We start from the raw sequence: 26471 nt of genomic DNA, 5'->3' as shown, positions 1-26471 counted from the left end.
TTTTTTTCCATAGCTGTATCTGGGAAAAAAATATTATATTACAGTTGCTTGCATGCTGTTTGAGAACACAAGTTATGAGCTAAAATATAAATACAATATATGGTGGTGGTCATTAGGTGAGAGTGAAATGTTAGGGGCTCCTCTTTGGTTTCTGCATTGTTCATAGTAGGGAACTTGTTAGGGGGAAAAAGTATGTCCGAAAGCTTGCTCTGACTATAGGGGCAGGATTTAATTAGTGTAGTGGGGCATGCTGAAGCCCACTGAAACCCTGTTGCTGTGGGAATAGGGGCACAGAGCTTGGCAGGGCCCCTGTTTATTTTTTTTCAGAGTTCAGAGTTAGTGTCAGTGTGAACGTGCAAGTGTGTAAGTGTGTGTTCTGTGAAACAGCCTGAGGAGATGACACAGCACTGTAGTAATGTTTGCTCACACAGATATGAGGATTACTGGCATTATTGCCCTCTTCCTTCATTTGCATGCACTGTTAATGATTCATAACACCAAACCGTCACTCAAGAAAAACTGGTCCTCATGAATGATTCTGACGTTACATTTTTAAATAAGAAGCCAATGTGGAACCAGTTATCTTCTTTTAATAATGCTTTCAAATATGTTTATTCACACAGGCATATCTTTCACTTAATGCAAACACACACTTAGCTAATTAACCAATATGATATGTTTTTTTCGGCAGCTCTGTCATGTCTTCTCAAATAATTAAGGTTGGCAATTAATATTAAAGATGCATGATCTTACTGACATGTTCATTCTGATTAGCTACCACCAAGAAGACATGTAGGAATGCCATATGTATCCTGTAACATGTAGCCTGAAGTAGCATTTACTATCCTACAGTGCAGTGCTAACAAAATAATACACTTTAAATGTATGTTCTTTAAAAATAATAATATTGAAGCATTTCTATTGGTCGATTAAAAATGGAATGGTTGTGTATTGTAAAGGTCAGTTAATGTGTCTAAAACATTTTTTATGTCTTTAAATTGATTAGTTTGGCATGAATTGTGTTACTGTAATCCATTTTCACACAGCACTATTTCTAAGAAGTACATGTAAACAAACATGAAATGTTAATGGATTTGGTTGAAGAAACCAGAGGAAGTATATCTATTTGAGACCCAGAACAAGGGCTTTAATATTTCATTGTTTTAGATATTTAAAACATTGTGGTTAAACAAAATGATTACTTATTTAAATGAGAAAAATGTCCAGCTCTGGAAAAAAAAACACTTAAAAATGAAAACCTCTGGAATATAATTAAGATGAAGATGGATGATCACAAACCATCAAACCAAGCTGAACTGCTTGACTTTTTGCACCAGGAGTGGCATAAATTTATCCAAAAGTAGTGTGTAAGACTGGTGGAGGAGAACATGCCAAGATATACGAAAACCAGGGTTATTCCACTAAATATTGATTTCTGAACTCTTAAAAATTTATGAATATGAACTTGTTTTGTTTTTTTTTCATTATTTGAGGTCTAAAAGCTGTTTGTTATTTTAGCTATTTCTCAATTTCTGCAAATAAATGCTCTAAATGACAACATTTTTATTTGGAATTTGGGAGAAAGAAATGTCTGTGGATTTATAGAATAAATATATATGTATAAATAATATCTATGTGCTTGGTTTGCCACATCTCCTCGATTGAGGCCTTAACTGAAGGATTCAAACAGACTGCATAAAGTGTGCTTAATTGGTTTACCCGAACATATTTGTTACTACAATGGACAAAAACTAACGGCCAGATCTTAGATGGATATTTGATTTCACAAATGTTACAATATCTAATAACTTAAAACAAATCAATATTGATATATGTGTAGTTGCATCTTCAGTTATTACAAATTAATATCAAATTAAAAGGTTTACAGTGATCATGTGATCATGAGTGTTTACTCACCCTGCAGGTCGAATCTCCAACACAGTGTAATTCAACTTTCTTTCACAATAAAATCAGCCCCACATCACAAGCAATAACCTATATGCACTGAACTGCATATTATATGCTTATGTATCTCTCCTGCGTCTGATAATAAGTACATTTAGTAAAGTGGATTAAATAAGCAATACTGTACAAAATATACTAGACAAAGTGAAGGATATAAAATGCTTAAAAAACTAAAACAGTAGACACCACCACCTCCCTTCATACATTTCCATTATGCAAACAAGGTGAAAGCGGGTGCAATACACACGAACTTCAAAAGAATTGCAGGCCCTTATTACAACCCTGAAGAGAAATGAGACTGAGAACACGGATTTCGGTGAGTCCTTAAGGCATGTTCTCTCATTTAGAGTCCCAGGCCTCCAGCACATTAGACTGCGTGGCCGGACATGTTTTATACATTAGCATTTGCTGTGAAATCATTTATAAGAAGCAAAGAGGAGTGAAACCCAAATCCCATTAAAGCTGATGAATCCATGACTTCCCCTTCACTTTCAGCAAATGCCTCTAAACGACATGGCAAGACATGCCAGGCCTAATGAAGGCAGACGAACTCTAGAGGAATAGCTTTGTAGTTTCTTGTAAACAGGCTTTAATAAATCATAATAACTGGTGCAGTCAGCTCTGAGGCTCGGGCCGGATTGGTCTGGAACCTTCCCCAAAGGACCACAGAGGACTGACAGGGAAAGGTGCAGTTATGTAAATCAATAGGCACCGCATAAATAAGATAATAAGGCTTTTTTTTTTCATTTTAATTCAGTCTATTAAAATAGCACAGGGGCTCTCTATACACTCTGCCAATGATCGACTCTCTTCATTGGATAGTTTATATACATACATATATATATGTTTGTATATACAGCCCTACAAAAAATTAAGAGACCACTTCAAAATAATCAGTTTCTTTGATTTAACTATCTATAGGTATATGTTAGAGTAAAATGATGATTGTGGTCTATATCCCATTGAAAAACCTCTAATTGTAATCATGTAAGATGTGAGTTAGATGATTACAAGCCATCAAACAAAGCTGAACTGCTAGAATTTTTGTGCCACCCAAAAGCAGTGTGAAAGGCTGGTGGAAAGCATGCCAAGATGCATGAAAGCTGTAATTAAAAATTTTGGGTACTTCCACCATTTATTGATTTCTGAACTCTTAAAACATTAGCATAGTTGTTTCTAAATCAATATATGAACTTGTTTTCTTTGCATTATTTAAGTTTGAAAGTATATGTCTATTTGTAAATGTTGTCAGTGGTTTATAGAATAAAACCACAAAGTTTATTTTACTCAAACATATACCTATAAAAAGCAAAATCAAAGAAACTGATTTAGAAACTGAAGTGGTCTCTTATTTATATATATATATAATATTAACATAATTCATTCAATTAAATTAAATTCATTTTTTTCAATCAATTCAATTAATTTTTTCATGTATTCATATTTATTTCACATTTTGTCTTCTACTTTATGTTTGTATTTCTGGATGATGCTAACTGCTAATGTATTTATCTATTGCTGTTGCTGGGCAATGTTACATGTAGACTGGTATACTGATGATAATTGTTTAAATGATAGATCGATATAACAATAATGTATCTATCATATAACACCACTCTCCTTATTGTTTGTAAGCTTATCATTCCTACTGGTTTGCCATTCTTCATAGTATCCAGGAACTCAAAAAAGTGCAAATTTTAATGGCTATATATAGAATACAACAGTTCTTCAACCATTAACAACACAAGAAATCAAGCTTTTAAGTGCATAAATAATGTTATGTAAGGTTAAATGGAAAGAAAGTTGTAAGAGTGTAAAAGGAGGTAGTGATGTTTGTTACTGCAGATCTAAACAATGCTCTTGAATAAAATTACATTTAATTATGATTTAATTTGATCAGTAACACTCAGCACTAACTTGTAAATGGGTGTATAATGTCAGTGAACATGTACAGACCATTCTCATTGAAGAGGGATAAAACATATGATAAGAAAAAGAGAAATTAAGACAAAAACAATATGTTAAACACAATATTACAAAAAAAGAGGTATTTGGAGCAATGTTTCATACAGGGACTATTGTTTCCTTCCGATTCACTTTTGAAAGGATGAAAAAAATTGGGAATAAGATGTGTAAATCTGAAGAACCTCCATTTAATGTAATGGTTATACAATTTTTGTAGTAACTAGAAAACCCTAGTTGCTATCAAAGCCATTAAATCATGTAAGTATGAGTACTGAAAACTGAAAAATATTCATGTTTTATATTAGTTCTGGGTCTACGTGATCAAACGAGCATCAAACTTCGAAAGCTCTGAAATAGAAAGCTCTGAATGAATCTTTGCTGAATGCCTCTTTGGCCATGCTGAGGCAGCGAGGCCCACAGTTTGTGCCGCTCTTTGTGCATAAATCATCCGGGCAGTGTGGTGATGATCACAGCGCGGCAGTCATCACAGAGCACAAAGGCACAGTCCTGCACTGCGGAAAAGGTCAGATCTTTACTGGTCAAGCCATGAGCCAATGCTTCACTGACCAAGGAGGTACCGCAGAGTCGATGACGGCTTAACGATCACTCATTGTGATCTTTCATTTGGAGAGTTTAATTAACCTGAAAGCAGCAGTGTGTGCAGTCACAGAGAGAACACAGCACAGGCATATCTGCTTCCTACAAACTGAAACACACACACATCTGTGTGATGCACAAGGTTTGGAATTTAGCTTTAGTGGATTGATTTAGATTTTGAATAGCAGAGTATTTGAAAAACTCAAGTTTAAAGAGTGTAGTTTTTAAAAAACGTACACAGTTTTCACTTCAGCCCAAATGTAATTACTCAACCAAGACATGTTTTCCACTGAGTTGTAACAGAATTACTCCAGAATTTTTTATAACATAATCTGCTGCATCCGAATTAAACCTTCAATCACTACATGTAGTAATTTCACTCCCTTAGAAAAAGCCTATTGGTGAAATCAGTAATTATAATAAGTCATTGGACAGTTACTCTATGAATAAAGATTTAACATATGAAACTAGAGTACATATAACTTGGGATACTTATATACCACAGATATATCAGTCTTTGAAAGAGAAAGATAGAAAAACGTATCCCACCAAACATTTTTGTTTTTTTAGTCAGCAGGTTGTCTTACTTACTATAACTACATAATATAAAAGTCTATAAGGAACATAATTTAGAAACATGCAATCTTTGTCACTACCACTCTGGCCTGGAACACCATAACTGTAGGAGGAGCACAGTACAAAAAAACACCCCTTATTGATCATTTAACAATGTCTTGTGGGTTGAGACGAGTGTGTGATTTATGAAATCAATTTGCCAGATGGTAATTATTGAGTTAAAAGCTTTCATTACCTGTTACACTATGAGAAAAAATGCTGGGTTATTTATTAGACCTAAACACTGAGTTGTGTCCTTGGGAGCATTTTGTCAAACCATTCTCAGTGACAGGGGAGTATTATAATTAAGCATTAATACATGAGAGGGAGTGCTATATAGTGTAATATTGGCATTGCTGTACTGCGGTCGTAGGCATTATCGCTGTTTATTGAAAGATTTTAGATTAAAGAGGACGAGAAAATATGATCTGTTTGGTTATAAAAACTAGTTAAAATAGTTCTATAACTGCTCTGTCTGTATTCCCACCCACAACAGATTTTCAAAAATCTGTCAACATGTCAGACAGATTTGTCACAGTGTCAATTCCATCATATTTTTATTTGTTGAGCAGCTGTGAGCTGCTGTGGCTATACATGCATGACTACCAATTCAGTGTAGCAAGCGGAACTTGTGTCTGACATAAAAGTCCTTGACGTCTCTCTCAGCGGAGAGTGACACAGAGAGCGAATATGTTCTCCGTCAGAAACACTGAACAGAGCTGACACAATTTGACTGAAATCTGTGTCGTCTCTTTAAATCCCTCTGTTCGACTATCAGCACTGTCAGCAAGCATCAAGCATGAAGAATTCAGAATGTCTTTTATTAAAACCACAGTCCCTCATCTTTTTTTAATGACATTTCTCCGGACAATGGAACGAGGAGAAAAGTAGAGCTCTGAAAATCATCACTGTGACATTCACAGCGTCCTACGAATTATCAAGCTGTTTCAGAATGATCACAGACGCCACATTTTAAAGGCCATTTAGGTGTATCTAAAAGGCTGCAAAAGCAGAATTACTTTCTATGATTTGTCAATGAGGAGAGTTTGAAACCATTGGGTTAGGAAGTAGAAAGTACTACTCTTTATGTACAGAAACTGCACAGATATTTCAAAACTGCATATTTTATATATACACATTTATCACTATGTTTCACCTTTAAGTCAAATTCATTAATATTCCTCTCCTATCCCTAATATGAATTTTCTAATGTCTGAAAAGTACTAGATAAGCCACTAAGTCACACACCTAAAGCATCCTTGCAGGAATATCTGCTTAAGAGAGCTTCGCTAAGCATAATGAATAGTGAGCAAGAGGTAGAGTTTTGAGCAGGATAAAGAGCGGTACAGGAAAATTATGCAATACCAGCAACATTTTAGGTGTAATTATGCTATAGGGGACTGTACACTGCAACATGACCACACCGCCGAAAAACCCTGCACTAGTAATGAGTCCTGCCACAGTACTTGCACACACTTGAGAAAATACATATAAACATATAGTGATGCTGTGCTAGGAGACTACACATGTACGAGAAACAGGTACAGAGGGCTGCATGTGAGGTATGAATTAGCTGACCTTGGCTGGGTCAGAACCGGCTAAAGTGAATTTTCTACTTGGAAATCAAGAGAAACACAATCAAGGCAGCGCAGTTATGGATGAGTGGCAAAGACAGGACGGTGTAAGAACACTGCACAGATCAATCATTAACTCTGCAAACTCAGCAGTGGATAATGGCCGGCACAGTCCTCAGGGCACTGTCCAACACCAGCACAGCTCCCACAGAGACTGATGTGTAATTTATGCCTAGTCACGGCCCTGTTTATTCCAGATCTTTAACATAAACCTTCCAGTCTGACGCTCTTAGATCAACAGATAGCTTTCACAAGACATGCTATTTTATAACCCTCATTCCATTGTTTTTTTATTTATTTTAAAATGTTTATAAATGAATGCCATGTGAGCTGTTTTTGGTGAAAAAGTGCTCCGGTGAGCCGGTATAACACTGCTTTATTCCGGTGGAGGAGTGGAGGGGGGATGGGCTCTTGCTTATGACTATACATACATGCAAACATATTGTCTCTGATTGGCTAACAGCACTGCGACACCAGTGGGACGAACAACAGTTAGAAACTTTTAAAATAAAGACATTTTTACACTAATAACAGTCTTTGCAATGTCATGTGTTACTTCACAGCATGTGTAATGCCCTGCTCAGCGCAATTCAGTCACTGACCGAGTCTTAGAGTCTTTGTAAAATGGCAAATCCCCCAGAGATCCTATGTAAACCCTCCTAAGTTACTTACACATAGAGGTGGGTAGTCCCCGGGGTTCATTTTTACTTTTAACTAGTGTAAACAGAACTGTTCTAAACATACATACCTACCTATCCCAATTGTATTTCGCTGGTGGTGTTCCATAAATAATTTCTAATCATTTGTTCCTTAGCTATGAATTACTGGGCAATGCATAAAACACTGATGTGTGATTTGCACAAATAACACAGGAACAAGCTGTCCTGCTGCTCCTGCTGTGGTGGGCCAGGCCTTGAATACTATTTCACTATAAATCCTGTATGTTTTCGTTCTTTTCTAGGGGTGTCACGTTTTCGATATTTAATCGAAATCGATCAAAATTATGTCATGGTTTCGAGCCTCGAAGTCAAAAAGAGGATCGACAATCCCTCCCTCTAAGCTACGCAAGTACGCGCGTGCTACGCAAGTTGCGCAGCACTCTGTAGCCGACGTGGACATTGTGACTGCTCAAAGAGCAGCCCTTTCTCCAGAGAATGTGGACATTCTCATTTCCTTAAAGTAAACTTGAAAATATAAAAATAACATTTGTTTTGTCTAGCCTCAAATACGTTAATAGTTTTAGTTTTAGGATTTAGAGAATCGTGACACCCCTATTCTTTTCTAAACTAAAATTAGTTTTCACAGCATTCTTTTGCTTCTTTCAGTCACATACAGGTGAGAAGTGATATCTAATTACACAATTCTTTACCATTTTTTCAAAACGTAATGGCTACAGAGGTAGTTTTATGACCATGACAAAGAAAATAAATTACCATTTGCATTTTTCCCTGCTGTTCAAAGAAGGCGTGTGAAAGATTAGTCCAGAGCTCAGTGTGTACAGTATGATTATTCTCTTTTATTGTAGAGCTGAACTGAATGAACATACTTGGTTTCATCACTAGCAAAGGCTCCTATTTCACAGAACATCTCATTTCCCACGAATATACTGTAAAATAGGCTCAGTCTAGAAAATCGTGTTGCTCCTTATATAGTATAACAAGAAAAACTATGCTTGTGCAAAAAACACATACACACAGATACTGACTCAGACTATTCCTTACATTAAAACAAAGACAAGAAAGTAAATGTGAATTTATTAAGTATGTGACTAGACATTCTGTAATTTCTATCAATATGAATTACTTTTACAGTTCACTAGACAGCTGAAACCTTAGCTATATGTTTGTTATTATAGACATATTATTGCCACTGTCCAAACAAAACTTTATATCCTTTTTTGCTTTTGTTTTTATGAGTGGCTCTTTACAGTCTTATTCAAAAGTTACATGTGCTTCTAATTTTTGTCTTTACCTGACGTTCTCTACAGTGACATGCTTCTGCACATTCTGCTGGGAAAACTTTTGCACAAGACTGTACATTTTGTGAAAATTAATTTATAAATAATATTGTAAGAAGAAATCAACAGAGGATTTGTAAGATTTCATGTCAATACAAAATTACATGCACAAAAAATATCTTCTTATGAACCTACTTTAAAAGTTCAAAAGTTCAATGTTATTTTTTCAGCATTGATATTTCCATACATTTTTCTGTTACTTAATATCATGGATGTTATTAGTGTTTATAGACATTCTCTAAATTCTCAAAATTTTTAGACATTCTGTAAATTTCAATTATATTTAATCACTAAAGATAACTTAAACTTAAGGTGCTAAAATATAATGTCTAAATTCTTAAAGTTTAAACTGAATATTCAAGGATTCAAGGAGATTTTATCGTCATTTACATCACATGTGGAACATGAGGTGGAATGAAATTGTATTTGGTCCAGTTCCACCCAAAAGAGCAATTGTTAAAATAGATGAATACAAAGAAAAAATAAATTAAATAGAACAAAATAGATATCAAGATAATGTGATATCTGCCTGGATCGATGAAATTTGTATTCCATGCATTTTGTAGTCTTTAAGGTACAGGCACAGGACAGTTTTGCTGGTATATCCTTTCTTAAAAGTTACTCTAGACTCACTCCAGAAAAGATTCAATTTGATTAGGCATGGATATATACAACATTTCTGATCATATATACTGTAAATACATAATTTCTTTTGGTTTAGTTTGCCATAAGCATTAAATGAATCAGACACTGTGTGTGTTTTTCAGTACTCATTATCCTGGTTTCTGGTACTTAAATTAGTTTAATTAATTCACTGTGAATAAATTATACTAAGGCTAGTTTGAATGTTCCCGTTCAGTGTGAAATAGCTTGTCTGAAAGTGCTATGTCCACTGTCTGCCAGTGCTGTGGCTTTTCCCCTTTTTTGAGGCTTTTCTTTATTTTTGTTTTTACAAAGCTGGTCCGCTGTGTTCCTGGATCAAGGCCAGATTCTCTGCAGGACAGCAATTCCTGAAGCTGCAAATAGTCACACGAAAGCAGCCGCGGGCTTCAGGGGCTATGCTTTCCTGAGCGCTGGGTCTGCATGGACCAGTGCCAAGATGCTGGTGCATGTGGCTCCTCCGCTGCTGCTCCGTAACTGTACGAGGTAAATCATTTATGTGGTGGCACTTGTTGACAGCTAAAACATGTGTGTCTGGAACCGTGTTTGGAACTGAAGGACACGTGTTTCCCCTGGTTTCCACTCAGCAGAAAACAGACCCAAATACTTATTGAGATGTGTTACAGACTCCAGCCTCAGGTGATAGCTTGAGTGATTTGGGACAAGGCCGAGGTTTATTCGAGGAATTATTCCAGGAACAAACGGCTAAAAACAGGAAACAGATACAGAATCACATGTAAGAGCTGGACATTATCACAATAAAGAGAAGAACCGCTGCTGCATAAACTCCATTTACTACAGAGGAGACCTCTCAAATGGCCTGCCTCTATAAACACTGACATTTTACAAGAGAAATAAAAAATGAATTTAAAAATAAACATCAACCTCAACCCCTATCCTCTGCTTTGGACTGTGACGATCAGACTCTCAAGAAAAAAAGGTAAGACTCAGGATAGTTTGAGATGATGGACATATTATTGTCACTGTCAAAACTAAACTTTATCTCCTTTTTTTACGTTTGCTTTTTAAGTTTTCATAAGACTGTAAAATGTGTAAAAAAAGCGCTTTAATTTTATTTATTAAATCACACATAGATGGTAACAATATGAAAAAGTAAAAAAAAAACTTAACTTGATCTCTTTTTTTTTACTTTTGCTTTTCATGTGTTTCCGTTTTTCATCCTAACCTTACGGTCAGTGACATGCATCTGCACATTCTGCTGGGGTTCATAATTGCATAAGACTATAAAATGTGTGAAAATGAATTTAAAACTCATTTAAAAGGATTTGTAAGGATTTGATGTCTATACAAAATTAAATCTCTTCATATAAACTTACTCTAAAAGTTATAAATGTTTTTTTCTTTTTCTATAAATTTTGTTTTTTTTAGTTTTTTTGTGACTGCACTGATATTTTCTTACGTTCTTCTATAACATGTATGTTTGACTATTAACTTGAAAATTGAAAAGCTAAAAACTAGCAGTATCACTAGTGCAAATCATCTCAAACATCAAATATATACACTTGGAAACTATTTAAACAAAAGCATCATAGTTATTCATATATTCATATATTACTAATATTTGATAACTGACTTGACTTTTAACATTTTGCCATTTGGTCATGAGTTTTCATCATCAGCAGTGGCCTGTAGAAACACGCACCCTTCTGTTCTGAGTCAGTCCATCTGTAACAGTGTCTTGCCAGTTTCACACACTCAGACAGGAAACAACTCTAATGGGACATCTGTGTGTGATGCACCAGTGTCTGTGGAGAGGCTCTCTCAGCCCATATGTCCCGAGCGATCACACAGCTTCTCTGCAGAACGTGAAATCGAGTATGGGAAATACTTCCAAATAAAATCAACACTACATTCATTAAACACAACTGATCTATTTTCCAGATAATATATTATACGAATAAAAAGCAGATCAAAAAGCTCTAACTGACTCTTACTGAGACACTGACCACCCCACAAAAAGACTGACCACCACAGAGTCAACATTTGACCACAGACACCAACATCACTGAATGTGTTTGAGATTACTATATGAGATTTAATAAAGGTAAATGAAAGAGTGACTAAATAATAAAACATCTGATATTAGATTGAAATTTTTAGGCTTCTGTTTTGTTTTAGGGGTAAACATATGTTTTTGCACGTGACTGCAGATAATGAGATTAAAATGTACTTCTGATATGAGTGAAATGTATACATATATTTTTTTCTCACTGTAAGTGCACTTAAAATCATTTAATTTTCCCCAAAAATCGACACTGTGCCTTATGTTTAAATTTTACCAGTCAGGTTGTAAGGAGCAGTAAAGACACTCTGCTGAGGTACAGTGTTATACAGGAGTTTCAGTGAAGTTTCTCCAGCACCAAGACTGAAGCAGAATTAGCATTAGCCGCTAACCTCTCTAAGCGCTAGCTCTTTCGCCGTTCAGAGGTGAGTATTATCGGCCTGTAGCCTGCTGCTAACCCTGGCTAGCACTGCTGGAGCAGCATTAGCATAAGCCGCTAAGTGCTATCTCTTTCATCGTTCAGAGGTGAGAATTATGCTCTGTAAATAAATGTAAATAAATGGAAGTGATTTACTCATCCAAATAAACAGTTGTCAGGAGGGAAATCTGTGTAGATTAACATCCAGTGTTTGTCTGACTTTAAAAGAAAGTCTTTTTTTAAGAATTACATTTTGGTTTACTTAGCTTAGCTTTACTTAGTAAAGTTAGTTAATATTTAGTTCAGACATGACTTAACTAATCGCAAAGGAATTACTTTTTAGTCTTCCTAACTTCAGCTGTGCTACTCTTTTACTGTTTTTTTTTTTTTTACAGGCTTTTTAAGGCTGTAAACCTTGACACTGTCTTACAAAACTGAAAAGGACTAGCCCTCCCCTAACCGATGGCAGTGGTCAAAACCAGTTAATATCACGCTAGTGCTTTCTCTGTCGTGGCACCAGAGTGGGGGAACAAACCTCCCCTGATTGTCCAAACAGCTGGATTAAAAAACAACTAAATACCAATTTAACATTTCTTTAAACAGGACTTATTTCAGCACAAGTACGCTTGCTTATTATTGTCGCTTAAAATGTGTCTTATCATCTGATGCGTCTTATGTATGAAAATAGACCAGGAAATAGACGCTCATTGATAATGCGCCTTATAATCTGGTGCGCCTTAATTCTACTGTAAATATATGGTAGTTAAATTAGATTTTTTCGGGACTAGAGGAGATTCAGAACTATAAAGAAGATCAAATGACACATCTGAGGAACACTGAGGTGAATTATGCACTTGCCCTAAAACACTTTTGCTTCCACAGAAGTCTGATAAATGTACTGTCTGGACTGTAAGGCTATTGTCTAGACAATTTTTTTTACCATATGCAGACACTATCCAGTCAGACGTACAGAAACAATGTTTGTGACATCAGGATATCACAGTGCAGAACTGCAAAAACTCCTGGTTACATCATGAAATCACAATGCAAAACTATGATTTTACATTATGGCACTAGACATTAGAAAGCAAAACTGACAGTGCTTGATGACATCATAATTTCACCATTCAAATCTGTGAGAATGCTTTGGGACTACTTTAACAATGTTTTATAACATCATAAGTGGTTTAATGGTGCTAGCAGTATTTGTTAGTGCATTTAAGACTTTTATGTTGACATCATTAGTTTTGGGCAGAATTGGCCCAGTATATGTTGATTACAGGGTGGTAAATTCACTAAGCTGCTATTGTTGGGTCCTTGCACAAGCCGTAACCCTCCAGGCACACCCTGTGACCTGAACTGAAAGGAATGCAAAGAAAAGAATTTCACTGCTCTGTATAAGCACTGTATAATGACAGTAAAGGTGCCTTTTATGTGCAATAGTAGCTCAGTGGTTATTTAGCTTTTTTATTGGTCACATGGTTGTAGGTTTGATGACTGGTCCAATGAGCTGCCACTTTTTTGGCCCCTGAACAAAGACCCCTGACCCTCTCTCTCTTTCCTAGGGACAGCATAGCATGGCTGACCTGATGCTGAACCTGGTTTTCCAATCTGGGATACGCACTCACACTCCTTCTGCCCTCCAGCTCTAGTGTTGTTGCACATTAAGTTGTGGGATATTATGATTACAGTCACATTTTTTTCTCATTTAAACTCACACAATCATCACAATCATTTTGTTGAAACCAGAATCAATCAAATCAAGTCAACCTGTTTGAACTGTTCTAAGTGTATCAACACACCAGCACTTTTCACTCACACAATTCTTCTGTTCAGTATGTGGTTGCTATGTTGATACCAATAAAATGCATAAAACAGTCATTTTGAGTCCCAGCCTGATGTACTCCTTCAATAGTGTAGGCAAGTACATTTTGCATCATAATTTATTTTAGGGTACAGATACAGATTATTTATCTTTACAGATAAATAAACAGTAATATTACACTTGTGTATTACGCTATATTTATGTCACACTACATTAATTATTTAGAGCACATATCTATATAAAATGTTTATATCGCCCAAACTGCCCACCTGTTACATGTATACCACTTCACCCTAATATAGCAGACTAAAACCAGTCCTTTTACGAGCAAAAGAAACATTGACCTAACTGTTGTGTACAGTGGGTACACAGCACCCTATTTCACAAAAAAAAAAAAAAAGGTGTCTGAAAGCGGTCCTCCTCCTGACAAAAAGCCCTCTTAAATAAACTGGGATCAGTGGAGCCAGTGAGTGCTGAATTTGAGCCAGACCCATTCTTAACAACTTTGTGCCTTTTGATTCGTTCTGAATTGCTCCCGGGAGTGTGGCTGTTTCTAAGAGATAGAGCACTGAGCGCCTATTCACCTTCTCTCCCTCTGAGATTTATGACTGGAATTCAATCAAGCCAAAGACTGGCCTGCCCGCTTCACTGAGCATGATGGAGGAGTCAGGAAAAGGTCAAAGGTCACACCCCTGCCATCATTACACCAATGTGTCCCATCAAGCATCTCCTGGTAAACTGTCTGCGTGTGAAATAAGCTCTGCTGAAATGGAATAATGGAGAGGTGGGCTGCCTCTAATATGCCTGGGAGCGACAGGCAGGAGAAAACGCTTCAGAGGGACAGAGAGAGGCATCATAATTAGACGTGCCATATTGGAGCCGGGATTCATAGAAATCACCCAGGGGATCCAGCCACCAACGTTTCCTTATTATTTATTATAAACAATAGAAAGCAAAAAGCGTGACGTTTAAGAAAAACACATCCCAAGAAAATATTAGTCGAGGTATTTAGTCTAATGAGAAGCAAAACTAGGCTAGATTACTCTAGATACACTAGATTAAGTCAGTGTTCCACATGTTGCCCTCAATATACTCTCTGTTTCCCATGCTGAATTATGTATGAGTCTGAAATTGTTCAATTTTCAATGATATTAATGATTTAATAGTATAAATAAATATTTCACATGTTGCTTTTTTATGTTTAAGTTATTTTTACATCTAAGAACACACTTTGGGAGGTAAAACTGGTATATTCTCCAAAGCCCCAATGTCAAAGCAAAAATCGGCTAGTTAGTTATTTAAGATTTAACAAAAAATCAGCTGAAAAAAATAGGAGCAGCAAATGTATAAACAGTATAGCCTAAATTGTGGCATATCAGCAAAACTAATTAAAAACTAATATTAGTTAAACTAGTTAATTTTAGGCTATGACAGAAATGGACCTGTTGAGTATGTTGGTCATTTTTCATGTAATGTGTCGAATGTGTGTGAATCATGAAGTGGAATAAGAACATGATTCTGAGGGCACTATAATCTCCCACAATGCACTCAGACAGTGGAACGAAAAGAAGCCAACAGCATTTGCTCATACAAACCAGTGACAATCACAGTCACTGGACACTGTGAATTTCACACATTTTCCCATGTAGTTTGTTAATAGGAAGTTTATGTTTCTAAATTCCATAAATTACTGTAAAATATTATTTAATGAACAACACAGAGCTTTAACTAACTTTAAATTAGAAGTCACTTTCTGTGTTTACAGAGCTTTAAACGTGGCTCAGCTAATCATGTGTTTATGTGACCTGTGCTCCTACATGCTAATGGTGAAGAAATGTTTAAATTAACTTTTTACCACTACTTAGTAAACTAAAATGGTCTCCCTCTATATAAAACAGCCATAGACATTATACAATATTATTTAATGATTAAAACATTTCCCCCTAAATAAGAACAAGGATATGCCTGTTGTAAAATGTCTATTGATCTACAGTATGTTCAAGACACTGAGGTTTAAATCATTTTGTAACAGGACTTGTATCAGGAAACTGTTCTTACGCAATGTACAGTATCAGGCAAAAGTTTGGACACACCTATTCTCATTCAGTGAAGGACATTAAAGCTATACAGGAACACATGCAGCATTATTCTGTAAACAAAATGTGTTAAACAAACCAGATTATGTTTTATACTTTAGATTCTTCTAAGTCTTCCACATTTGAGGACAGATCTGCACACTCTTGGTATTTTAATCTCAGTGTTTTTATGAGGGAGAGTCAACTGGTATAGTTTTCTCAGCATCTTGAAGGAGTCCCTGGAGGTGCTGAACAAGAGTTGCTGCTTTTCCTTCACACTGTAAAGCTCCAGCTCATCCCAAATCAACAAATTATCGTCTCAATTGGGATTAGGTCAGGAAATTATAGAGGACCATATGTGTGTCCCTTGACTGTTTTCATTTATTTAATATTAATTGTAAATTAAATTTTAAATAATAATGCAAAACACTGAATATGAAGATGTGTCCAAACTTCTGTCTGGTACTGTATATAACTATAGAGTGTAATTAGTAATAATATCGTAGACATATAATTCACACATATATTAGTTATAAAATACACATTATTTACAAATCAGTGAGTACTAAAGCAATGAATCATGTGTTCAATTCTATACTCGTTGACCTTTAGTTAAAAGTTCAATGTAACAGTTATCTTTGTGTTTTCACAGGATCTGAATCAGACAGTGCTGAGGCGGAGGTTCAGAGCTGGGGGAGAGGGAATAGTTCAGCTGCTCTGGTGAAGATGGTTCTGGTAGGCTGAGCGTGTAGTGGAGAGGTGGATGAAAGGCGATGGGGGATCTTTGCCTCTGGATGGGCTTGAAGTGGAGTGCTGTTAACCTGTCAGGCCCACGACTGTCTCAGTCCACTTCTCTACACTCATTAAACCATTCTCTCCTTTTTTTCTCAATCGCTATAGCAACTATCTAACAAGCCAGACCTTTCACCTGCCTGCCCAGCGCCTTCACACCTTCCCGCAGTGTGGTCCAGTATGAACCATCAAACAAATTCTCAGACAGTGTGGGGGCAGATTATCCTACAGTTAACCCCGTTTCGAAAAATGTAAATATAAGCATAAACCTGCTGTTTTCAGATTGCACTGGGAACTGTGTTCACAGACACTAATTTCTGGAATCATGCCTGTTTATAATTTAGCACCAAGGACCTAATGACCACAAACATCCAATACTGACCATTAGCCTATTCCCTTGCAAACAAGGATTCCTCTAAATCCTCTAGATTATTTTTATGTACTGTAATTGGAGATACATTTAAAGTCTTCACAATTTTTAGACACAGTTTTTGTAGATTGGTGAACCTCTGCACATCTTCGATTATTAGAGACTCTGCCTTTTTAAAATGCTCTTTAAATATCCAGACATGTGAGTTAGTAGCATATTGCACCTATTGCATCTGTTTTTATTTGTACCATTTGTTTTTTTGTGCCTTTTCTTGTCCCATCCCAACTTTTTACAGATGTGTTGCTAAAAGAGGTAATGTTTTTCATGATATGATAAATGGTCTGATTCTGAAAGAAATATATATCAATGCTACGCTAAAAGTATGACGAAGTTATCTTTACCTAGCACTTTATAACTATGGCTGTATCTCTAAAAACGTTTTGTCCTTTGAGTTTAAGAGCTGTAAAATTGACTGTGGGGGGATATATTTGCAATGTTTAAATGTTCATGAGCAAGAGCCCAAAATCCTGTCTTTCTTCAGAGACCACTAATTCAGAGAACCAAAACATGGTTATACAGAAACATTGTTTTTTCATAAGAAAAACAGCTCACATGGCATTTAACTAGAAATTTTAAAATGAAAGTGAAAAAACGATGGAATGGAAATGAATGAAAAAATATTAGAATGAGACATTTAATGTTTTACACAGCATATACATTTTTTTGGACTTGTTCAAATTGGGGTTGTAAATGCACTGGTTCAGATTTTTGGCAACACTACAGTTAATCGCAGTGCTGAAAAAAGCAGCAGGGTATCTTTGCTTATTGGATGTACAGAATTCTGTCAGATGATAAAAGCTGAAGTATAAGGCTAGGGGTCTTTTTACCACAGCTTACCCCTCAGGATAAGTAAAATGTAATAGACTAACAGGTGTGCTATATTATTTGTGCAACAATGCAAAAATGTTGCTCTCACTTTACTTTTATTATAATTCCATAAACTAGTAGCTAGTTACTTAAAATACATACTATAAGAATTTGTTTTGCAACAAATAGACCAGACATTTAAATTATTTACATAACATTCATTGTATGAGGTATGTTTCTTGTAGCCACTCACAATTTTACTGGCCAAAGAATGTAATTATTGCTCCATATATACGTGAAAAATTAAAAGATGCATTGTGTATTTGATAAGGTTAATATTTCCAACATAAAAATGACATACTACGTGTTATGGACAGGAATTAGTATAGTGTCCCATGACTTTTGCCATTTCCTTTGGAAGTTAAAGAACTCTCCACTGACCTGTGAGATATACTTGTGGGGCTTTTCTACACAGGCAATTCTAGCCACATACTGCCAGTTTTAATCATCATACCAAACACCGCCCTGTCCACTGGGGGTGGTAATGATGTTTTAAGATGTAGTTTGGATACACACAACACTGTGGAGTGAGGTTAAACGTTTGTTATCAATTTACACACTGCTATCTCAGGACTTTATCAAAAATATGAAATCCCTCATAGTGACAAAATAAATCTAAAGACACTTTATTTATTGGCAGATCAGAATATTACACTTTTGCCATGAGTTAAACACACATTAAAAACTCCAAACAGTCAATTTGCCAGTGTTAAAACAACACTAACAATGTTGTTGTTGATAAATTTAGTGTGTATCTGGTTTTAAAAGATTCCCTACCCAATTTATTTAATTCCCAAAATAAAATAGAACAGCAAAGCTTCTAAAATGTTATGTCTTTTCATGCCACTGTGGTAATGCTCAGGTGTGGCTGCCCAAACTACTCCCATATCCTGTTTCTGGAGTTGGATCAGGCCTTTCTAGAGTTTCAGCACTGCTGACAGACAGGTAGACCTCAAAGAGGAGCTAAGAGGCTCTGGAGAGCAGCCCTGAACAGGGGTCTACTGTATAGAGTGGAATGTGAAGGAGATTAGCATGTTGATAAGCACAGCTAGAAGCCCTCTCCGGTGTGCGGCTGTATCCTCTGACACTGAGCTCCCTGTTACCTCTGCTGATAAGACATTAGAGAAAGCTCAGCTCAGCGCCGATAATACCCAATTAATCTGACTGACTGCCGGCAGAAAATTCAACGTCCGCGTAAGCATGCTAGCTGATCATATTGCAGTGCAGTAATTTTCCATACTTATACTCTGTACTAGCGCAGCTTTTAAAATCAGTAAATGCTCTCTCTACCTCTCACAATCTCAGGTCAATGAAATGATGTACCTCCAGGATCATTTTCCCATGAGGGACCTGGATTTTATCTCATCACCCTTGTGCTTGAGAGTCACCTGACATGATCTGGTTCACCTGACTTCACCTGATTAACTGACTTCACCTAGAACTAATTAAGTCATAGTGTGCTTAACCCATTCCTGTCTTACTCTCTAATTACAATACTTACATATTTCTAATAATATTTTTTTGTGTCTTGATCTCTGTGCTTTTGATGTGTTTTTTTTGTATTTCCATATTTGGATTTGTTTGTTTGCTGCATATTTGTCTGCAAAGATTTGACTCCTGTTTTGCGTTTTTGACCATGACCCTGAATATTCTCATGTATTTTGTTTTTGCTTCTAACAGTTTTGACCTGGTCAGGGTTATTTTACATATTTGGATTGCCCTCACAACTTTAAACTTTTCTCTTTTTTTATCTGTACCACTTAAAAATGAGTTTCTTTGATTTTACCAAATGAATTGAAAACCTCTGGAATATAATCAAGAGGAAGATGGATGATCACAAGGCATCAAACCAAACTAAACGGCTTTAATTTTTGCACCAGGAGTGGATTAAAGTTATCCAAAAGCAGTGTGTAAGACTGGTGGAGGAGAACAGGCCAAGATGCATGACAACTGTGATTAAAAACCAGGGTTATTCCACCAAATATTGATTTCTGAACTCCTAAAACTTTATGAATATGAACTTGTTTTCTTTGCATTATTTGAGATCTTAAAGCTTTGTGTTTTTTTTTATTTCATTTCTCATTTTCTGCAAATAAATGCTCTATATGACAATATTTTTATTTGGAATTTAGGAGAAAATGTGTCTGTAGTTTTTAGAATAAATTCATTTTACTCAAACATTTACATATAAATAGCAAAATCAGAGAAACTGATTCAGAAACAAAAGTGATATCCTAATTATTTCCAGAGCTGTATTTGTGTTCGTTGTTTTTATCATATTTATTGTTGTTTATTGTTGGGTTATTGTTTCAAGTTTTCAAAACCTTTTTTGTTCTCCATTCTCTTCTTGAAGTGGGTGGTGTTTTACCCACATTCTGACCTCACCACCAAAAAATGCAATCAAATCCTCATAGAAAAATGTTTAAAAATCTGAAAGTCAAAAGGCATTTCCTGAAGAGCAGAGACAGTTACTCTAACAAAAACAGGGTAAACTATATTTTTATACTCTTGATTTCAGAAGAAACAATCAATGAGCTGGTGTACTATAGTGTCACTATAGTGTCTAATATAGTGCACCCAATTACAGCAAAAAAAACTTTAATTAACAGGTTTTAAAGGATGTTCTCAGTAAAGTAAAAGGTTACTGCACAAATATGCTGCTATCTTGGTGAACATATCTGAATGTCAGGGAGTGGTCACTGCTGCAGACGCACCACGGGGGGAATGATGCACGCTGAAGTGTAAATGCTATACTCAACATTAGCTCTGTATGCTGCTTAATTAGCCCAGACTGACGGGGTGGTATACAGCCTGAGCTCTTCATACACACTATAGAGACTGGTGACTAATTCAGCCTCTCCTCTTAAATTAATTATGGAGATTTCTTTGGTACTGAGTTCAAATAAATAATCATTGTTTTCTATGATAAGTGATAATGAGAACTGTATTGATTATATTAAGCTCCATTAATACACAATTGTAATGGGTTCGTTTTAATCACAGTGCCATTAAGAACTTAAGAAAGGACAGGCAATGTCCATTTGGCTTATGATAATTTGATGAAAAAAAAAGTAAGAGCTGTATGCTGTATTTGTTTGCTATTTTTCAACGTTCCTTAAGTTTAATGTTTAAGCTCATCATTAACTGATACTAATTTCCCAAACCATGTGGTTTAAATTTGCCTAGTAGTTGATGTGTTACTCTTGGGAAAAAAAATGCAAAAATCTGTTGCTACATGTGTTCAATAAAAAAGAACCATTCATTATCAAATTTAGAAACAACTGTACAATTCACATTATGCTAAAATGTCAAAAACACCAAAAATTAAGAATGTTTTTTGCATTTAAGACACAAAGTTAAACACTAAAGAGATTTTTTTAAATAATATTATTTAACGTCTAAATGCTTTCAGTTTAGGATAAACAAACTGGTGACATATTTAGATTGAAGGGCCAACCTTACCAAACACAAAGGTTTGGGATTAGAACCAGTTCAGGTATGTGTTAACAGATTTTCTATGTTGTTTTAATCTAATTTTGATCATTTGTGTTGTATTTCTGTCACTAGTTTTTCACATAGAAGCAAAACAATCTGCTTTAAAACCAGTATTAGAAGTAGCAGCTTATTCAAAGACAATAGAAAGAAGAAGGGTATAGACCACAATATTAAAGCAACTTAAAATCGTAGTTTTCTTAAAGGCAAAAGCATAAAATATAAAATAATTATGACATAAAAGTTATCACAAAAAGCCCAAATACACTGGCTCCATATTAAGTGGGCAGTACTTGGCATTGAAAGATTAGACGCATATTTTAAAATATACACAAGTTTTATCAAAAAGCAGAAAATATATAAAAACAAACAAACTGATTTTCAGGGTCAGATGTGGTGTACCTAAAAATAGAGAGATCATCCCAAGTGAGGAAAGTCTAAACAGACAAACACACACATACATATATACATGAGCACAGTCAAAGTGGAGCCAGACAGTAATTTCGCTGCTGTTTTGTTTACTCTGACATGTACGAAGATGATTAATTTGAGGGCTGTGCAGCAGCTGTTGACTCCAAGGTTAAAAAAAACCCAAACGAAATCTAATCAACATGAAATATGAGTGGGAGGACATATGCTAATTAACCCTCCTAACCTGGAGTACAGTCTGCACAGACAGTACTTGTATTCTTTTAGAATATCCATTAATAAAGCACACTGGTCCTTTCTGAAGACTCCGTCCCCGGCAGGATTAACTGCTCTTTAAAGGGAACAGTCATTTAATATGAATGTCTTTGAGAAGCAGTCCTGAAGTTCATATTTGAATTCTGATGCCGTGCTGCTCTGGTGATTCAGGCATAACGCACAGCTATAATTTGCATAGATAGAACCACAGACTGGTTGCGGTAAGGAAATGCAAACTCCAACCTGATTTTAATGGGGTCAAGCACACAAAAGGGAACTTTAACCGTTCTTAGAAGGTGGAAATGGTATAAAGCAGAGCTGAGAATTGCATAGGGAATCGGAGTGAATGTAAACTCAATCAGGTATAGACATGTTTGAATAGAGAATTGTGTTTTGATTTCCTAGAAGTTATATAAATGATGTCCACAGGAAGCTTTTAGGTGATTTCCTGATCTATTTCCATCCAGTGGATCATTCATGGGATATTGTGGGAACTGACACCAGTTGGGGGCGTGGTTATGCATATCGCTTATGTTGTGTCTGTTAACCCGGCTATGCTGTGTAAAGTGAGCCAGTGCTTGAAAGTCATTTAACACACTGATTCATGCATGGATTCTTTGTAATGTATCAGATATCAAGTATATATTACCAAAACCAAAAACTGATATTTTTGGAGATTTACAACATTCTAGCATGGCTTCATTATCCATTATCCAACATAATACTTAGCCTGCAGCAGTAAGGGTCTTTCTTATAAACTAGAAGAACAGTTTTACTGTATTTCTAGTGCTTTACTGTGTTTCAGCTGCGTGTCCTTATCCAGCAATTTGTATCTTTTCAGCTGTTTTTGCCAATGCCACCAAATTTATGCGGGGAAAAATACTTCTGCTATTTCTTTCTTCTTGAATTATGGCTGATGTGAATCACTGAAATCATTAACTGCAAGAGTTATGTGTGCCATTCACTGAACAGCATGATCAAAACTGAGAAGAGTACAATGTCACACATGCATCTGCATTACATTACATTTACACCATTTAATAGTTATTTTATATCAGCAATCAAAAACAGATTTCAGATGTCAAAGTAAAACTAATCAGCCCAAAACACTTTACTGCAGTACTGGCAGCACATCCTACCTACACTATATACCAAACAATAAGATATGATTAGATTGAGGTCAAACAATCTTTAGGGGACAAAATAGCAGGATGTAGATCTATTTATATACAATGTAAACATTACAACTCTTGATTTCAGTTACTACCACTGTAAAAAACACCAGCCAGTAAGTTTCTCTAAAAAATAATATTTAAAACCCAATCACATTTAACAACAACTGCCTGGGTGGCTCTACTGCAGCTCAGACAACCTTGGGTGGATTTTTACTTTCTATACCTGGACTACCCACCTCTGTGTATTTAACTAGGTTTACACAGGATCTCCGGTGGACTTTACATTTTACAGAGACTCTAAGACTCGGTCATTGGCTGAACTGCAATGTCATAGGCATGACATGGCATGACACATGTTGTAAAGTAACATATGGCATTGCAAAGATTGTTATTAGTGTAGAAATATCTTTATGTTAAAACATTTCTAACTGTTGTTCATCTCACAGTGCTGTTAGCCAATCTGAGGTGATATGTTTGCATGTATGAATAGTCCCCCACTCCTACAACAGACTAAAGCAGCTTTATACCGGATCACCGGAGCAAAAAAAAAAACAGCTCACAGGGCATTAAATCATACTAGAGATCACAACTAGACATTATGAATAAATGAATAAAAAAACAATGGAATGAGACCTTTAAGTATGCAGTTTGTACAATGGTAAGTAGTTACTACAACCTTCTGTTGCCTGTTAGCTTCATCATCTTTAGAACATGTTTGTTGTTTAAAGTTTGCTTTGTTAGTTCTGCACTGAAAACCCTGCAATATCTATAAAAGTAATAACTATGTAATAACTTAAGTGGGTTAAAAAGTGTATTGATAATTAGCTGATTAAAGCTACTCCTTTAAGCTGTGTTTATTAAATTCAGGGTGCTTCATGTGCTCCTCAGCTCACACGGTCATTGCTCTTTTAATACTGATAGTTTCGCTGTGACTCATCTCCTGACACTGTGTTTAAAAAGCATGTTTAGCTGAGGTTGGCTGATTTTTCTAAATGGATTAGAGTGCATTTATGGATAGTTAGTCATTTGGCGTGTCTGCCTCTCTGGTCGACCGAGACCGCGTGCCTCTAGCAGCGTCGCCTGCTGCATCCAGTGAGCACTCAGCAGAATGCAGTCCCTTAGTCTCTTACTGTTTCAGTGAGCCGCCCTATAGCATTAGAGACACAGCACAGCCATTGTCTATCAGAAATAGCCTAATAAAGTCATGCTGCAGAAAGTGATGTGCTTTTTGGCATCCCTCTGTTTAGCTGTTGGATTGAGGCTGGAACATTAGCTTCACTTATTCAGCCTGCACCGGGATTCGCCTTGAATGTGGCACCAGCGTATTCTTCTAATGGCCTCCGACATGAAAAGCACATCATCTCTTGGACTGCAAGGCTTCCACATTGCAGTTTAATGAGTTCAGAAGTCGTTTCAGTGCAGATAACATTTTTTTAAAACTTCCTATTTGATCTGTTCTGCCTTCAACCCTAACTCTGAGAATCCTCTGTAGTCTGCTACTGGCCAATGATGAAACAGAAAGCACATTTGATTCAGGAACAGTTATCTGATTCTCGCCAGGCTGGTCTAATGATAACTACGAGTTTGCTTTCCTTCCAAACACATTCATTACACATCACACACACGAACAACTGTTTCTTGTTTGTTTTCTTAGGATCTAAGCAAAAAAGGGATGTAGCTGTGTAAACCAGTCTGCTGAACATTCTTTATCATTGCTCAGCAGAACTTTTGAGAATGAATTTGGGGATGTAGTAAAAATTTCCTGGCAAGCCCGGCCGAGGAGAGCTTTGGGTTTTGTCAGCATGTTCCTGTCTAAATATTATTTAGATGAATATTTGTTTCAATATCTGGCAAAGAGGTCTGCTCCCCTTCAAAAATTCCTGAGGAAAGGAAAGCAGCTAAGTTTGGGGTTTTGCAAATGTAGATTTCCCTCTCAAAACTACAGCTTACCTTGGGTGTTCTGGAATATTTCCCGGTCCGGGCATCCTTGATAGAAGAAATGTCCAGAAGGTCTGTCTCCTGCAAATTCAAAAGAAAGAGTACGTTCGTAAAACAGATTAAAGAACACTGTCAGCTGAGATTACATGAGTTTGTAATCAGATCCACAGTGTCAATTATTCTGCACTAGTCAGATACTTGCAGATTTAAAATGAATAAACTGATTTAAGCAGCCTCAGTAGAGGTGTACACAAATAACCAGGTGTTTTACTAAGCAACAGGGCTAAGACCATCAAAACAAACGAGGACCAGGCTGACATATAAACTAAAAAGACAAGCAGGGCAAAAGCCAAAGAAGTAATCAAACCAAAACTCAAATCCAGAAAGGGAAAAACTAACAAGAGGAAGCCGTAAACAGGCGGTTCAAAAACAGGGTGACAAAACACGGGAAATAACACTTACTTCACAACAGACAGATTGGCAATACTTTTTACATTACATTACATTACATTACATTACATTTGGCAGACGCTTTTGTCCAAAGCGACTTACAATAGTCAAGTACAATGTAAAATAAGTTTCAAGGTAAAACATCTTTGGATAGGGATAAAAGGAGGACAAGGGGAGTAATAGGATAGAGGAGTGAAGGAGAGGAAGAAGGAAATGAGGTTAGAAGTAGTTAGTGTGTTAGAGGTGTTAAGAGAGTAAGTGCTCTTTGAAGAGCTCTGTGTTCAGGAGTTTATTAAAGATAGTGAGAGATTCTCCTGATCTGGTAGTGGAAGGTAGTTTGTTCCACTATTGGGGAACTCTGTATGAGAACAGTCTGGATTGCTTTGTGTGAGTTTTTGGCAAAGTGAGGCGACGTTCACTGGAGGAGCGCAGCGGCCGGGAGGTAGCGTAAGCCTTCAGGAGCGAGTGCAGGTAGGAAGGAGCTGTTCTGTCATCACCTTGTAGGCGATAGTAAGAGCTTTGAATTTGATGCGAGCAGCAACCGGTAGCCAGTGGAGCTCAATGAGCAGCGGGGTGACATGTGCCCGTTTTGGCTGGTTGAAGACCAGACGTGCTGCTGCATTCTGGATCATCTGGAGTGGTTTTACTACACAGGCCGGGAGGCCAGTTAGCAGGGCATTGCAGTAGTCGAGGCGTGAGATGACGACCGCTTGCACCAGGAGTTGGGTGGCCTGTTGCGTCAAGAACGGTCTAATTTTTCGGATGTTATAGAGCGCAAAGCGGCAGGACCGAGCAACCGAGGCCACATGGTGCGTGAAGGAGAGTTGGTCATCAACCAGAACACCCAGG

General features: G+C 36.5%; 1 protein-coding gene across 5 annotated transcripts in view; it reads right to left on the bottom strand.

Moving 5' to 3' along the window:
* LOC103021983 (1-phosphatidylinositol 4,5-bisphosphate phosphodiesterase beta-1) overlaps nt 1-26471 on the bottom strand; it is a 174060-nt gene that overhangs the window by 92440 nt on the left and 55149 nt on the right. For all 5 annotated transcript variants that reach the window (XR_007440429.1, XM_022686767.2, XM_022686776.2 and 2 more), the window contains exon 3: nt 25185-25253. Coding sequence is in view for 4 of the 5 variants with exons in the window: in XM_022686767.2 (XP_022542488.2) it covers nt 25185-25253 (69 nt within the window). In the remaining variant the exon portion in view is untranslated. The remainder of the gene's footprint in view (nt 1-25184; nt 25254-26471) is intronic.

The sequence above is a fragment of the Astyanax mexicanus genome, chromosome 1 (genome assembly GCF_023375975.1).
Source record: "Astyanax mexicanus isolate ESR-SI-001 chromosome 1, AstMex3_surface, whole genome shotgun sequence".
Taxonomy (NCBI): Eukaryota; Metazoa; Chordata; class Actinopteri; order Characiformes; family Acestrorhamphidae; genus Astyanax; species Astyanax mexicanus.
This window is presented reverse-complemented; position numbering and strand designations above follow the sequence as displayed.